Source organism: Prionailurus bengalensis, chromosome A2 (genome assembly GCF_016509475.1).
Source record: "Prionailurus bengalensis isolate Pbe53 chromosome A2, Fcat_Pben_1.1_paternal_pri, whole genome shotgun sequence".
NCBI lineage: Eukaryota > Metazoa > Chordata > Mammalia > Carnivora > Felidae > Prionailurus > Prionailurus bengalensis.
The window spans coordinates 153835788-153853292 of NC_057348.1; the positions used below are offsets into that span (position 1 = coordinate 153835788).

Below are 17505 nucleotides of genomic sequence, written 5' to 3' on the forward strand. Positions count from 1 at the left end.
CTCATAGGAAGTCTACCAGTCTGTTTGAGCTGGAATGAAAAGCTGGGCAGGATGCAGGAGGAAAAGGTGTACTTAACCAGGGACCTTTCAATCTGGAGTTTTTGATCGACTCGAAATTCCTTAACAAACTGGCAACTGTGGTTTCTGGTAACTTTGGGGAAAAAATGTCTTATCTTTCCCCTACCCACTAACCTTTGCCGACCTCGGTCGTATCTGTACAGTGAGAGGCCAAAGAAACTTTTGAAGATCCTGGTATGTCCTTACAGGTTCTAGCGCTTTCTAGCTAAAAGGCAGGAAGACGAAAACAATTCTGTAGATTTATTTAATTTTCTAGCTAACTGGTGTCAGATATGTTGCTTGTTCCTTTCTGGGGGTGGGCGCTAACTTTTACCGATAGCATTGGCCCACTGTTTTTTTTTTTTTTTCAATGTTTATTTATTTTTCGGACAGAGAGAGACAGAGCATGAACGGGGGAGGGGCAGAGAGAGGGAGACACAGAATCTGAAACAGGCTCCAGGCTCTGAGCCATCAGCCCAGAGCCTGACGCGGGGCTCGAACTCACGGACCGCGAGATCGTGACCCGGCTGAAGTCGGACACTTAACCGACTGCGCCACCCAGGCGCCCCTTGGCCCACTGTTTGTAGTCAGCATAAACCTATACATTTGTTACTGCTTGCTTTGTTACAATTTTGAGATTATGTTTTCACTACCCCAGCAGTTAAAATAGCTCCACTTGGCACTGTTGAAAGGAAAGGGAGACTGGCTGCACCGCCCAACAAGGGAGAGCCTTCTGTTTTGCCTAAGGCATTGGTCTTAAAAATAGGCAAATACAAAACTTTCAGTATAATTATACCGATCTTGAGAAGCACTGGCAATAAGCCGTCATAAAGCCAGCTGGGTGGTGACTTGGCAACAGGGAGGGGCTTGTCAACAGGTTGGGAGGCTAAGAGTTCTTACTGCCCCCGCTTGCCCAGGTGGGGCATGAGGGTGCTAAGATCAGCACAGGGTCAGGCTGGTATTCCGTGTGACCACCCACACGGCTGGGCGTGACAGAGCAAAGGACTGAGGCGGTGGCCTCCGTTGCCACCCCGTCTAATAACGACATGGGTGCATTGTCACGGGGCTGCCGCAGATCTGAGATGGATTTCTGTGGGTTGTCAGAAACACCCAAATAAGGAATCTTGAAGAAGAATGACAACTCAAAGGAAGTCAGCTCTTGGCTTAATCTTCAGAGGAGAATGATAAAAAAACAAAAAACAAAAAAAACATAGGCCTAATATCTGGCCCCTGGTTAAATGAGGGAGTAAAACCAAAATTCACTAGACATTTTATGTACTGGACTTCTTTCTCTTGATTAACCTATTCCAAAGAAACACAATTAAGGGCCTCCAAAGTCAGTGCTGCTGGAGAAAGATGTAGAAGCAATTCTGCACCCACACAATTTTGACTATCTATCTATCTATCTATCTATCTATAGATAGATATCCCTAGATAGGATATCTATCTATATAGATATATATAGATATATATCTATGTAGATACACACACACACACACACACACACACACACACACAGTCACCCTTTGTAAGTGTTTGATGAGTTTTGACAAATGTACATGTTGCCTCTGCCAACCCAGAGAACTTTTTCATCACCCTGGGAAGTTCCCTCATGCTCTTTCCTTGTCAATCCCCCTCCTCGCCCACCCAGTAGCCCCTGGCAACTCCTGATCCACTTTTGCCTTTCCAAAATGCCATATAAACGGGATCATGCAGTATGTGGCCTTTTCTCTGCCTTGATTTTTAAGAGTTCATTGAGATGAGACTGAATTGAAAGGGAATGAGTAAGATTATTCTGCTGGTAACGTCTAGGATTAACCAAAATTATTGCTTATAATTCAGGAAGCAGCTAAATGAGTTACCTTAGACCTCAGATTTCAAAGAAAGCACATTTTGGGGTGCCTGGGTAGCTCAGTTAAGCGTCCGACTCTTGGTCTCGGCTTGGGTCATGATCTCATGGTTGGTGAGTTTGAGCCCCATATCGGGCTCTGTGGTGACATTGTGGAGACTGCTTGGGATTCTGTCTCTGCCTCTCTCTGCCCCTCCCCTGCTCTATGCTCTCTTTCTCTCTCTCTCAAAATAAATACATAAAACTTAAAAAACATCTCTGTAACTTGCAATCTTCTGAAGTTTTTCTCCTCAAGGGCAACTCCCACCACCTACCTCGCAGAGGACTGGTGCTGCTTACTCTTCCGGGAGGAGGTGGTGCTGGTTGGCTGCTGCCGCATCACGTGGGCCACGCCTACATTTAAGGGCTGGGCTGCTGGAAGGGTCACATGACCAGTCAATAGCGCAGGCTGCTGCATGATGGGATTGTAATGGCTGCCGTGAGCGTGGGTGTTCCTGAGCGGGAGATGGGAGAAACAAGGCTCTTTATTGATTTTATAAATATGGAGCTTCTTTTTAAGATAAAGCCTCCTCCCCGATTAAAAGCCAAATTAAAACTGAAAGTTGGTTCTCACTAGCTCAGGGAGTTGTTGAAAAGATGAGCTCACCAGGTAGGTCTCCCAGGTGTGGTGAAGTTTAAGTGCTGTTCTGAAGGAGTGGGCAGCAACACGATTTGTGGGTAAGTGAGAAAGAGGTCGTTTCGAGGGGGAAGAATTGGCAAGTTGCAGGTTCAGCGGAGAGGAGATAACTAGCCCCTCTACCTTCTAAAGTCCCTAAACAGATGACTGCACTGTGCATTTTATTTTAGAATTTACAAGTGCTTTTAAATGGGTTAATGCATTCTGTGAGGTAGGATACTGTAATACCACTTTACAAACGAGGAATTTGTCGTTTCTGTTAAAACAGCTTTGGAAACCAGGAGTCGTAGGTTTCCGCTGTTTGGAAGTGTTAACATTCTTTTGAATTCTCTCCGTGGCTAGCACAATGCTCAGGCGTGTAGCAGCTGATCAGTTAATGACATGCTTGCTGAATGAACAATTAGATTAACTGAAGGTTGACGAGACGTGAATGGAACTTGGTACTAAGTCAGAGTTAATACGAGACACCTATTGACAGAAGTACTGCTGGCAGCCATTATCCTGAAAGCCGGTTCTCTTTCAAAGTTCTTCCGATCTGGGTTGTATGGAGCTCAGAGGGTTGTTTTCCCAACGAAATATTACAAGTGGTGATTAATTCAGAGACTTGCCCATCAAAGCCCATTTATCACACAATGAGATGAAAAGTTAAAGGAGACTTCATTTGAATTTTAAAAATACTACAAAATTCATCTTTGCAACTTGGGGAAAAGGATGAGTAAGGAAAAAGAAGTAAGTAGGTACTTGTGTAGAGATTTTGATAGAGTCTTGGACATTTACATTTAGAAACAGATGTTAGGGCTTCTCTACTGTGTTGTTGCTATTTCTTCTACGGACATGGCATTCCTTTTTCCTTTGATAGGAAAGTCTAGGATCCGTACCTCTCTCTTTTGTTTACATGATTGTGCATGTTCTTTGGCCCACACATGAAATGGAGAAGAGACTGGAAAGAAAGTGTTGTCTTTAAGTGTTCTCAACCAGGTAGGAGCTGAGGAGGGAGGAGGAATGAGAAGATCTGTGTGAGTAAGTGAGTTTTGCTGAAGTTAAATGAGTTATAAATGCTGAAAGACAAAGGAAAAAAGTAACACGGCATGTGTATGGTCTTTTAGGAGAAAAGGTGGGGGGGGGGGGGGGGAGAAAAAACCAATTGGTCAAATAGCTTTCCACTTGGTCACTGTTCCTAATGAACCGGAGAGGGAAGGCAATCTCTCTGAGCATGAACCAGCGTAAATGGGGGAAGGGAAGATAACAGATTTATTTACTGCCTGTCACGTACCAGGTGCTAGTATAATATGTGTTAAATACAGGTCAAGTGCTTTGCAGTTTATCTTCACTTAAACCTCCCAGCAGTTCTAGGAGGCAGGCATTGTTATGCCCACAGTATTGAAGAAGAAACTGAGGCTCATAAAGGCCTCACTCGGATCATGCAGAGCCAGGATTGAACCCAGTTTTACCTTGTTTGAAAGTGCTTCCAATGAGTGGGGGTGGACTTGGTGGGTGTTGTCGGTGGGAAGTGAGTGGGGCTGCAGGAAAGAGCCTGCGTCCTCTCTTGTTTGTACTAGTCAGAAAATTCAACGGGGGAATAGAGGAAGCTTCATTTGAGGCCTGACCTGGGGCTTCTATCTCCACGCCTCTGGTTTTACCAGGCGCTCTTCATTCACAACAGCCTCTTAGATCCGAAAAGAAATTGCAAGGCGGCTCCACGGTTGGTATGGAGAGTGTCGGAAGGTGGAGAGACGCCGGATGTTCGGGCTGCACGAGAGAGCCCAGAGGGCCACGGGAAGCCGGAAACAACTTGGGGACTGCCATCGGTGCGGGGGGCACAGTGGTGGTGTTGGGACGGAGTGGGTGGAGAGTACACGGAGAAGTGGAAAGTGGCCATAAGAACAACAGAGCAAGGTGTCGGTGAGGAAGTCAGTGAGTGGGATGGGTGGGGTTCTGGAAACATACAGGGCTATGGTGTGCTGGTGGCTGTCAGCACGTGCCTGTGGGGTCTGTGGAAAATGGACTTTGATCTATCAGCTATGACTATTAACTGAAGAGGCACGTTCAGCAAACATGCCAGAGTTTACCATTCCAAATAAACCCCATTCTGTCAGCTTTCCCCCGAGAGGGCAGATACAACTCCAGTGTGCCCATGTCTCAAAACACCTTGAGAACACTTTCTAGAATCGCGTAGGAGCCTCAGGGACTCTCTTCCGCATTCTTTCACTGCCGACAAATCTTTGTTTTCCGGGAGTGGAATTTAATTCTGAGAAACAAACCAAGAACCATCCAGATGCGGGTCCCTGGATCACACCGGCGATCAAATGATGTAACTGAATTTGGGGTTGAAAATGACAAGTGACCATAAAGTAATGAAACTGATTTACATTTATTTAAAAATTCACCCTCATTACACTGTAGTTGTATCCCACCTAATACTCTGTTTAATTTCAAAAGTTCCCTGTAAACCAGAGAATTCACAATGCAGGCCAGTCCGGCAGCTCTCCGGGTGAGCCGTGGACACAGACACACGTGCTTTCCTGCTTACCTCCAGTCGGCCAACTGCTGGGTGCCTGCCATGGTCTCGGGAATCACAGTCGCGTGCTGCACTGATGTGTGGGTGGCCACTCCGGTCAGCTGCTGCCATGCTGGGGGAAGCAGGATTTGCTGGGTCCCACTTGGCCAGGCCTGCTGCAGAACAGAGGACGTGGGCCATCAACATGTTTGTTAATCACACAATCACTCAATAATGAGTCAAGCCCTTATTCTGTGCCCCAGGTTGTTCTGGACCCTGTGATGGGTGTCAAAGTGGAGACCTGGTCTTTGGCCTCAAAAACTAAGGTAAGGGGAGATAAAACTCACATCTGGGAACTACCTAGAAGATAATAAGTACATGGGCAAAGAGTCGTATGGAAGGCATTTATTCATGTTGAGGAATGATTTATTTATAATTTGCTCTAAGAACAGTGCTCACAGTTTCCAAAAGTTCGCATATTGATTTGTTCTGGCACGCAACCATGTGCAAGAGATTGAGACAGTTGAATTGGACCACACAAGGGTGACTTTTTGCCCTCAAGAAGTTTTCCATCTAATATCCTTTATTTACTACTTTACCATTTGTTTATTAGAGTCTAGACCTCCAAGTTGTATTATCTTCTGAATCTAAGTTAGCATAATTCTTTACTTTTAATTAAAACTATGTATTTATTTAAGAGAGAGAGAGAGTGCGTGCGTGCAAGCATGGGAGGGAGGAAGGGAAGGGGAGAGAGAGAGAGAGAGAGAGAGAGAGAGAGAGAGAGAGAGAGAGAATGAATCCCAAGTGGGCTCCATGCTGAGCCCAACATGGGGCTCGATCCCATGACCCTGGGACCATGACCTAAGCCAAAATCAAGATTGAGATGCTCAGCTGACTGAGCCACCCAGGCACCGCTAAGTTAACATAATTCTGAGATCACCAGTTACTACTTGCCCACATCTGAGAGCAAGCAAGCAAGCATGAAATAAAATTCTTAGCTGGGACTATAAGCTTAATTGAGAATTACCTTGACCTTACCTCAAAGCAAAAATGAGATGTAGTTGGAGGGTCATAGCTTGATTCTACATAAATATTAAGATTTTTCTAAGAAGTCTAAAATGAACTGTCTTGACTCTTCCTTGAAAAGACTCACGGTGGCAGGGGGGATATATGTGGTGTTCTCTGCTTTCTATATTCTCAATCACTACCCTGCTTGCCTTTGGTTATCAAGTGATTCAGACTGAACACAGTTGTCCATAGTTGGACACTGAAAGGAACACCACTAAGGTAATATCTCGGGCAGGTCAAGAATTTAAAGATGTATGATTTCAGTTATATCTCGTTCTTTCCACTGGGCTGGATATCGCTAACACTGGGTGATTTATGTAATACAATGCTCCACAAACTGTATCTTTTTTTTTTTAGGCTGCATCTTTTTTTTTTTAATTTAAAAAAAAAAAATTTTTTTTTTTTACATTTATTTATTTTTGAGACAGAGAGGGACAGAGCATGAACGGGGGAGGGTCAGAGAGAGAGGGAGACACAGAATCTGAAACAGGCTCCAGGCTCCGAGCGGTCAGCACAGAGCCCGATGCGGGGCTCGAACTCACGGACCATGAGATCATGACCTGAGCTGAAGTCGGTCGCCCAACCGACTGAGCCACCCAGGCGCCCCTAGGCTGCATCTTTAATATGTGTGTTTTGGCTCATATGTACAAACACACACCTGGAAATGAATCACAAACTTGAGTCAAAGCGTTATAAAAAGTGATGTGCATAAAAATGATAAAAGCACATTTTATTTATTTAAAAAAATTTTTTTTACATTTATTTATTTTTGAGAAACAGAGTGAGACAAAGTGTGAGCGGGGGAGGGGCAGAAAGAGAGGGAAACACAGGATCTGAAGCAGGCTCCAGGCTCTGAGCCGTCAGCACATAGCCTGATGCGGGGCTCGAACCCATGAACTGTGAGATCATGACCCGAGCTGAAGTCGGACGCTCAACCGACTGAGCCACCCAGGTGCCCCAAAAGCACATTTTAGATCTGAGTGGATGGTTCACCTGGTCCATCCTTCTCATGGTGCAGAGGAGGCCCCATGAGGTCTCATACCTTTTTTACATTGCCTGTTTGCTTACTGATCTGTTTTGATATAGGCAAAAAGCTTAGGGACAACAGTTCATACAGAAAGTGCTTAATGTTTGTTGTAAGATGAAAGAAGCAATCCTACCAAGGCAATTAATTATAGTTAACTATATTTCAAGCTTACTGAATTCAGACACAGCAGAAAAATAATTTAATCGATCAATTAAAACAGTTACAAGCTCAAAAAGTTAAATGAATAACAATTTCGTTGGCAGTAACATTTAGACAACTTTGAAACTCTTTTCAGCTTTCTGGAAAAGCATGTGTTTTGACTGTCACTTTTAAATAATAAGTCTTGATAACAAGTTAAGGACATTTTTTTCCCCACTCCCCTAAAATGGATGTTAGCATTTTACCTAAAAGAGACGGGGTAAAGGCTGTTTTTGACCCCTTTCACTGATGGACACGTTCAACTCATTTGAGATGACACTTCATACTTGTATAATGACTTGTATACGCTTGTATAGTTTATAACTTATTACTTTGTAATACATTTTTAAGATTACAGCCCATACTTCTTGGTGCCAAGCACAGAGCTAAGACCATAGATAGGTTTCTCACTTCATGCTAACACCAGTTCTGTGAGCTAAGGACAATTATTTTTTCCCATTTCTCAGATGGATAAACTGAACTACACAGAAACTAAATAACCTACCCAAAAAGGCAGTAAATTAAACGTATACATTTATTGCACTCCTTCTCTAAACCCAACTGAAATGATAGTGAAGGAATAAAAACATAATCCAGAGATCCGTAAGGACAGAAACAACAGGGGAGACAATAACCATTAGCAAAATTTTGGAAGCTGGGAAAGAGAAGGGCAATTACGGAGTCAGAAGACTGGGGCATCTAAGGTCAAGTCTGCATATTATACTGTGAGATTCCTTCACCCCTCAGGTTGCAGATCCCTGGTATGTAGGGCTTACACTGTCCCTCCCCACTCCCCGCCAAAGCAGGAGGCAGGAAGATCTTCTCTAGGAAAACCCACAAGTCCAAGATAAAGAACTACAAACACATGTGAGGAGTAGGGAGTCTGCCAACGACAATCACGGGCTCACCCCTCTCAGACTAGAGAGACCACATTCAACAGTCCTGCCCCTTCTGCAGCTTTCAAATTAGCTTTCCAGTGCTCCAGTCTTAAATACAAGTGAACAGCCAACGATAACCAGATATTAAAGGAAGCTTCTAACATCAAAGTCTAAAACAAAACAAGAAACTCAGAGGAAACAAAAACAGTGTAGGAATCAGAAGAAAATTTCCGAAAATTTATACTGTACACAGAGTTTAAAAAATGTTTATTTTGGGGCGCCTGGGTGGCGCAGTCGGTTAAGCGTCCGACTTCAGCCAGGTCACGATCTCGCAGTCCGTGAGTTCGAGCCCCGCATCGGGCTCTGGGCTGATGGCTCAGAGCCTGGAGCCTGCTTCGGATTCTGTGTCTCCCTCTCTCTCTGCCCCTCCCCTGTTCATGCTCTGTCTCTCTCTGTCCCCAAAATAAATAAACGTTGAAAAAAAAAATTAAAAAAAAAATTAAAAAAAAATGTTTATTTTGTTTCAATCATATATATATATATATATATGTATATATATATACATGAAACAAGGTCATATATAGGAATATATATTTATATATCCATATCTCTTTCAGAGAATACGAATTCTTAGAAATGAGAACTATAACAAATTAATTCCATAGAAGGTTTTTTTTTTAAGTTTATTTATTTTTGAGAGAGATAGAGTATGTGAGCAGGAGAGGGGCAGAGAGAGAGATAGAGAGAGAATCCCAAGCAGGCTCCACCCTGTCAGCTCACAGCCCGACATGGGGCTCAATCTCACGAACTGTGAGATCATGGCCTGAGCCAAAATCAAGAGTCAGATGCTTAACTGAATGAACCATGCAGGCGCCCTTCCATAGAAGGTTTTAAAAAAAAGTTGAGAAAATCTCAACTGTGGTAAGATCGCACAGATAGAATATAGAGAGAGAAAATGGTGGGGAGTGGGGGGAGATACATGAAAATCGTTAGATCAATTCAGGAGTGCCAACACCCAATGAAGAATTTCACAAAGAAGGAGTGAAAATGGATGGGAAAAAATTAACGAAGGAAAAATAAAAACTTCCATACTGAAAGGGCAAAAACAGTGTTCAGGACAATGTATAAAGAATCACCCATGGGAAAGCATATAGGTTATGAAATTTCAGACCATCGTGGACAAGGAGAGTCTCAAAAAGTTCTCAGAAAGAGAAAAAAACAACAGACACAACTTGTCAATAAGCTGAAACACGTCAACACATCAGACACCCAAACCGTGACTGGCTCTGGAGGAATCTGGGGTTGCATATAAATGTACAGAGAGGGAACCAGCCAAATGAAAAAATGAAACCGCCATCAACTCCAGGGAAAACAAGTTGTCTAGGAAAAGAAATAGAATCATAGTATGCTGTGAGGCTCAACTGAGAATATTATACAATACTGATGGTAGTAAGTATGTAAATAATGCAGAGTGGTGGAATAAGAAACTTCCATGGTAAGAATGGGGGAAAGGAAGAGAGACAACGAGCGAGCGTGAGAGAGAGCATGACTGTGTGTGTGCTGTTGGGTTGGGGTGGGTTAGGGGGCTAAGTCTTTATCTTCCACAGTAGGAAGTCATTGATACCCAAAATGGGAATATCAGTAACAAGCAGTTTAAGCACGTTATTTAGAAACACGGGAGTTAAATAACAAAATAAAAGACTTGGGGCACCTGGGTGGCTCAGTCGGTTAAGCATCTGACACTTGGTTTCAGCTCAAGGCATGATCTCATGGTTCACGAGTTGAAGCTCCACATCGGGCTCTGTGCTGACAGAGCAGAGCCTGCTTGGGATTCTCTCTCCCTCTCTTTCTGCCCCTCCTGAGCACTCTCTCTCTCCCAAAATAAATAAACTTTATGAACAAGCAAAACAAAAGAGTTTAAAAATTATTTGGGGGAAGTGGAAATTGGGGGTGGGATAGAGCAGGCAACTACCATTTTCTTAGAAGTCTGTGGACTCATTTCACTTTAAAAATTAGGTACATGTGTTAATTTGAAAAGAACGTTAAATTCGAAAGTAGGTTCCCTACAGTTATGTAGCTGGTAAGTGGTGGGACTGGCTTCTCTGACTTCCAGGCAATCAAATTTCAGAGCCCATGTTCTCACCAGTGTACTACCTTACTTTATGGAGAGGATGCGCAGAAACGATGGCTCTATTCAGGATCAGGGCTGGTGGTGAAGGCATAAAAGTCACATGAAAAAGTGTTCCTTATTCGTTAACAACCCAGGCACCACGCAAGACAGAAGCAGATAGCAAGACAGAATGGCTGGAGGGACTGCTTGCTGAAAATGTTACCAGAGGAGGTGATGAATGAGAAGCACTGAAGTTTTGTAATCTGGACGGCTGAAAAGGTTCCAGGGAGACATTTAAAGGGATTCGGGTGCTAGGACTAGAAGCATGCATAGACCTTCAAAAGGCTGGGGTCTAGAAGGATACGGCAAACCTCCACCTCTTGGGGGCGCTCTGAATTTCTGTTCCAGCCTTGCGAGTCCAAGGGGGTTTTGGATCCTGCCAACTTGAAAAGTGAGCTAAATTCAATACTGTCTCAATCAAGAGCTGTATGTTCCATCTCTCTGCCTTTATCCACTTATCCACAATCTCTGATGGTGGTCAAGGTGTGAGCGCAGGCTCCAGGCATGGGACGACAGAGGGGACAGCCCCCTGTGGGTAGTACCAGCAAGGCTGGGACTGGCAAGACGGTTGGTAAAGATCACTCCCGTATCATGTAAACAAGAGGGTGTGATTTCACTCCGGCCTCCCACGCACACATCCTTGGGGAACCCCGGAGAGACTGCTTCCCTTCAAAGGACATGGGGTGCTGCTGGAGGGTGGGGAGGAAAAAGCAAAGCAAACAAAACTAACGTGGGATGGATTCAAATGACTCCGTTCCTAAACCTTCACAAATAAAAACCTTGAAAAGATTTAAATATTTTAATATTTTTTAAATGTTTATTTTTGAGAGAGAGAGAGAGAGAGAGAGAACATGAGCAGGAGAGGGGCAGAGAGGGAAACACAGAATATGAAGCAGCCTCCAGGCTCCGAGCTGTCAGAACAGAGCCCGACGCAGGGCTTGAACTCACGACCCAGGAGATCATGACCTGAGCCGAAGTCGGACTCTTAACCAACTGAGCCACTCAGGCGCTCCTAAGGTTTAAATATTTGTAAAAAGAATGATGCCCACTTTTCAGCTATGTTTAAAGTAAAGAATAATATCTGGGGTGCCTCTGCCTGATACCTAGAAATTTACCCAGAGAAAAATGAAGGCACTAGTTTAAATGTTTAGTTATTGCTTTTTTATAGCCACCATACTAGTTTTATAAGTTAGCTTACTTTTGTCCTTTGAAGGGATATTTAAAAATACCTAGGAGAGAGCTCCCCCTTTACACTAACACACTGGCATGGATTAAGGGACAAACAGAAAGAAAAAGCAACCAACCGACAGGAAGACACAACGTGATCCTGGATAGGGCAGGAAGTTGTTTTCACCTAATACAAGAAATCTTTGCATGTGGGGGCGCATTGGTGTTCCGTGTCCTTTTTAATGGCTATGTGGCATTCCATTTTGTGTACACATCCATTTATTTAACAAATCTCCTACTGATGGACATTCGAACTGCTTCCAGCAGCTCCCCGTTATAAACACTGCAGTGACTAAAATCTTTGCACATGTAATTTTTATTCCCGCTCCGGATTACAGCTTTGGGTTAAGCCCGCTTGGAGATTTGCAGCACTCTAGGGACTCTTTTTCAAGTGGGCAAAAAGGCAAAGCTCTTCCCTGCTATGATTAAAACACAAACAAATTCAGAAATGCTGAGCCTGTTGGTTTGCACCAAACTGAACAACGGAGAAAGCTGAGGTTAGCTAATAAGAATGCTAATTATTGTTTCTTTCAGAAATGATTTCTGGCTTACCGGGGTTAGGTGCGCCAACGAAAAAAGATCTGTAAGTACATGTGAGTTCTCTAGGTTTTGGCTCACAGAGGAGGAGCACTGGGAGGCTGGTCTGGGTTTCTGCCACTCAGATAAAGTACGAACAAGCTATGCTGCCCCCAGAGTGAGCCTGTGGTTCCTTCTCTTGATCTTTCTCGGCTTTTTCCGAACTCCATACTACGAAACCGTGCGAGCAAAAAGAAGCCATGAGGACCAGTGAGAGAGGGAAGAAAAGGCTTGCTTTAAGTACAGAAGATTCTCTGTTTATAAATCCTCCGCAACAAAATTTGGTGTGCCACCAGAAGCTGGTGTTAGTGGTCACTGCGGAGTCAATTTGCATTTAAGAACAGGGATGAAGAATGGTTAATATCAACCTTAAATAAGCTGTTCCAGGAAACAGAAGAAGAGGTTAATAATATCCAACACATTTTATGAGACAGGGTAACCTCGATGCTCAAGTTAGATAAGGATTCTATAAGAAAGAGAAATTATATGCCATTTCTCACTTCTGAACACAGAAATAAAAACACTAACCACATATTTACAAACAGCCCAATACTGGAAAGCATACAAGCATATCAAACGAACATGATTAAAGCTCATCTTGGAAATATAAGGATAGTTTAACATTAAGAACCTATTAATGTAACGTGTCACATTAATTAGATTAATGAACAAAAAACACAAGTATTTTAACAGATGCAGAAAGAACGTGTGACATAACTCAGTATTCATTAAAAGATTAGCAAGCTTGGGAAAGCTGTCTCCACCCGATATCGACAGCAGACCAAATATGGCAAATAGCTAGAAGAATTTCCTGTAAAGTCAGGGACCAATTAAGGATGTCCAGTGTCAACACTGTTAGTGATCATTGTTTTGAGGTGCTAGCAGCACAGGAGAATAAGGAGTGTAAAGGAAGAAACAAAGCTAGTAAGACGGTCCATAGAAGAAATCCAAGGGAATTCCCAGAAACAATCATAACTAATCAGAGTTTAGAAGGACTTCCAGATAACAAACTCAGTAGACCCAAATCAGTTTTAGTCCTATAAACCAAAACCAAATACTTGGAAAATAAAAATCAATAAAATTATTAATAGCAAAACCTGTAAAATATTTAGGAACTGTTCTAACAGAAGAAAACTTTAATAAAAAGAGTGAAAGATAACATATACAGTTATGCCGTGTTTGTGCCTGAAATGACTTAATGCCATAAGGATGTCAGCTTTTCCTAAAGTAAATATAGATTTAGCCTCAGTCTAGTAAATGCACATCAGGGTTTTCTGTTTTGAAAAGATAATTGCTAAAAAAAGAGAAAAGAAAAAAGAGAAGACAGTTGCTAATTGCTGTGCGACTCTGAGCCAATGACTGTTTTGTTTGTAACAGTGATGTTTAAATTCATATGAAAAGTGAAGGGACAAGGACAGACAGGGGACTTTTGAAAAAAGAAACAGGAACAGGGGTTTCCCAATCAGACAGCAAGACAGGTGTTAGTTATCACAGTTAAGACGGCAGGATGAGGAAGGCCAGTGGAAAAGAGAGCCCAAACAGACCCGTGTAGTTTAGCTACGTTAAAATTAAAACCAAAAACTTTTTTTTAAATGTTCACTTATTTTTGAGAGACAGAGCATGAGCAGGAGAGGGACAGAGAGAGAGGGAGACACAGAATCCAAAGCAGGCTCCAGGCTCTGAGCTGTCAGCACAGAGCCCGACGTGGGGCTCGAAGTCACAGACTGCGAGATCATGACCTGAGCCGAAGTCGGATGCTCAACCAAATGAGCCACCCAGGCGCCCAAGGCACCCCTTTAAAATAGAATTTTTAAATGTTTATTTATTTTTGAGAGAGAAAGAGAGAGAGAGAGAAAATGAGCGGGGGAGGGGCAGAGAGAGAGAGAGAGAGAGAGAGAGAGAGAGAGAGAGGTGGGCAGAGGATCTGAAATGCGCTCCACCCTGATAGCAGCAAACCCGTTGTGGGGCTTAAACTCACCAACTGTGAGACCATGACCTGAACTGAAGTCTGACGCAACAGACTGAGCCACCCAGGCACCCCCAAAACTTCTTTTTTTAAAAAATAAAGTTTATTTATTTTGAGAGAGAGAGAGAGAGTGCGTCTGAGTGAGCAGGGGAGAGGCAGAGAGAGGGAGAGAGAGAATCCCAAGCAGGCTCTGTGCTGTCAGCGCAGAGCCTGATGTGGAGCTTGAACTCATGAACCGTGAGGTCACAAACTGAGCCGAAACCAACAAGTCAGAGGCTTCACCGACTGAGCCACCCAGGTGCCCCCAAACCAAAAACTTCTATTCAACAAAAGATACCGTAAGTCAAGTGTCCGTAGGAACACTCTGAGAGAAGGCTTTGGGAACCTACCTTATTTAAAAATAAACGTGCTTCTAAACGGACAACATGTAGGTTAAGCTGTCCTTGACGCCCAGTGATAGAAATGAAAGTATGGGGGCAATGTGGCACGGTGGCTAAATACCGATGCCAGCATCCGACCTCCAGGGTTCGCGTCCTGGTTCTGGCACCTATTTGCTGGGGGACTCTGAGCCACTGATTGTGCCTGCTCTCCGTATTTGTCAACTGGAGACAAATGCCTTACTTATCGTGCTGTTGTGGGGATTAAATCAATTAAACAGTTACAGAGTGTCTGGCATAATGATGATGTATTTGTTCAAGTGCCATTAAGGATCGATTACTGTTATCACTGCATCCCTACGTTACCTTAAACTTCCACAACGCTTTACTACGCATTTCCAACCACTTTCAACTCTCGTGCTCCCCCTCTACCATTGGAGTACCTCTGTGAACAGATAAGGAAGGTTCCAGCTCACAGCTTCTGTGATCCTGGTTTTGCAACTCCCTATAAAATAAGGAGATACATCTCCAAGGCTCCTTTTGGCTCTAAAAAAAAAAAATCATTTCTATCTGGTAAGAAAGAAATTTGAGGCAAAGAAATGTTAACTGACTTGCCTGAGGTCACACAGTTATTAGTAGAGTTAGGATTAAAACCTATGTCTTCCATATTCATTTGCATGATAAAGCCACAATAGTTAATAATAATTTCCCCAGACTCTCCCTATGTCTAAATTTCTTCTTGGAATTATAAGCAAGATAACGTAGGGAGGTGATTCACCGAGGGATCATTCAGAATATTACTGGTATCTTCTAATGAGTCCAAGCACCTAACTCATTACCACGGAGGGAATTAGCAGAGATATATCTCTTTTGTGAACAACATTAACAGGGATAATGGCAATACCAGTAATAATAAAGAAGGAATTACCTGGGCCAGCAGACCTGGTTGGATCTGAAGGGGCTGTGCTCCCGGGGCTTGAGTGACGAGGGGAACCGCATTCTCCATTCGCACGGAATAGCCAGCGTGCTTAGAGGGAGAGGCCTGCAGCCCTGTTCCGGACAGCGGCAAGGGAGAGAGGGGTTGGTGAGCGGCTGCAAACAGCCGGACGCGGAGAACCTTCCTAGCCAGCTGCGTCCGCTCCCATCTCCCCTTCGCACCAGTCCCCGCCAGGTATCACCTGGTCCTTTGCAAGTCTCCCCTTCAGTTTCCAACTTAAAAATGTTAAAGCCACAGAAACCAACTTGGAATGTTTTCGGAGACTAGGAGGTCAAATTAAGGAGTCTGTAAAGCCAAAGACGGAACGGTTATGCTGACAAATTACACCAGAAAGACAGCTTCTGACATGGAAATACACTGGTGTATGTCAAAGCAGGGGTGTCGGGGAATAGCCTGTGAATCCACTGGAAGCCCTCTGTCTGGAACTGAGCATCCACACACAGGCTCACGCCACAGGGTGTCACATTTGGGAACAGATACGGAGCTTTCCGTAGACCCTGAGACCTTGTACACAGTCAACCCTGGCTGGTTCTTAGAACTTTCAGGAGAAGAGTGTTGAGGTGCATGACTAAAGAATCATTTGGGGGACAGGCGTGGGAGGTCCTTTTCGGACAGATTCATATTCTTCATGAGAACTGGACCCAGTTGGCTGTCAGAGAGTGGCAAGCCCCGAGGACATTTCACTGGAGGAAATACAAGCTGACATCAGCCTAACAAGAAGAACACAGACAACGTGGGTATTTACAGACAGCTGGCCTGGGACAAAAACACCAGCAGGTGGGGAGAAAAACAACTTGGTGCTGAAGCCTAAGTCCTATTGTTTCTAGGCTGGCCAGAGTAGGAGAGGGACCCTGACGTTCAGCAATGCCAGTGCTCTCTCGGAAATGAAGAGGGCCTTGGCCTCAGCCTTAGTCCAGGGAGGTGGGCGTGACAGAAAGGCGTGGACGCCGGTTCCCTGGAGGTGGAACAGGAAGGAGCAGGTGAGGGGCCGGGTCTGCTCAGCCTTACCTTGGAAGCCGGGCGGACACACGATGAGAGCTTGCTGGAAGGGGTCAGGCCGGGCACAGATCTGGGCTGTTCCCGTCTGCAGGGGCAGGCTCCGCTGGGCCACTGCAGCCATGGACGCCGCTGAGGGCTGGTAGAGTGCAGATTGGTAGTTTAGTATGGAGACTTCGGGATTGGCTAAGGAAATAGTGGCACTGGTGGAGGTGGGAGCCTAAAGGAATGATGGGGATTGAACAAAAAATAAACAAAAATAAAAAATGAGGGACGTGGCATGTTGGGAGACGCGAGTCTAAATCAAATAAATGAACTCAAAGAGGAGTAAACAAATAAACAAAAACCAAGAGCCAAAAAAGCAAAAACAGAGGGGAGTGGAAACACAGTTGAAGGCTCAGGGAAAAGCAGGCACCCGCAGCCACATTCACCTCAGCATCCCCTTTGGTGCTTATACTCGGGCCAATGCCTAACCTGTGTGGGGCCTGGACCAGAGTGCAAACGGAAGCTTGCTTGCGTGCCCTAAGTCTACAAACTGCAAAGTTAAAAATCAGGCCAGAAACCGTTCATGTTCTGCCCTTCTACCTTCCAACAACCTGGAAGGCCGGGTTTGACTTTAGGACTCTTGGATCCCTTGGCTGCTGCTCACCCCCTGACTGCCTTCTCTTCCTGACCCAGCTGTGTCCCATGACTTGGGGGCTCTCGGTGCACGTACATGGGCCTGCCAGCCCACACCTCTAAGCTCTGTCCACACACCCCCCCTTCCCTGGGGCCTGCGGTGCTGTCCACACTTGGGAGGCAGAGCCAGGAGGAGGCCTCTGCGGGCACAGCGTCCTGGGTACCCAGAGCTTGGCACGGAAGCACACAGACATGGAGGGAGGCTGAAGTGGGCCTCGGAAGGGGGCCTTCCCGCTCAGGTCTGAGGCGAGCACTGTTCACAGATACC

The 17505-nt window shown here is 44.6% G+C and overlaps 1 protein-coding gene across 1 annotated transcript in view; it reads right to left on the reverse strand.

Annotated features, from left to right (window-relative positions):
- HIPK2 (homeodomain interacting protein kinase 2) overlaps nucleotides 1–17505 on the reverse strand; it is a 189780-nt gene that overhangs the window by 32784 nt on the left and 139491 nt on the right. The window contains 4 exon segments of the mRNA XM_043589702.1: nucleotides 2221–2400; nucleotides 5113–5255; nucleotides 15495–15616; nucleotides 16572–16698. Coding sequence (XP_043445637.1) covers nucleotides 2221–2400; nucleotides 5113–5255; nucleotides 15495–15616; nucleotides 16572–16698 — 572 coding nt within the window.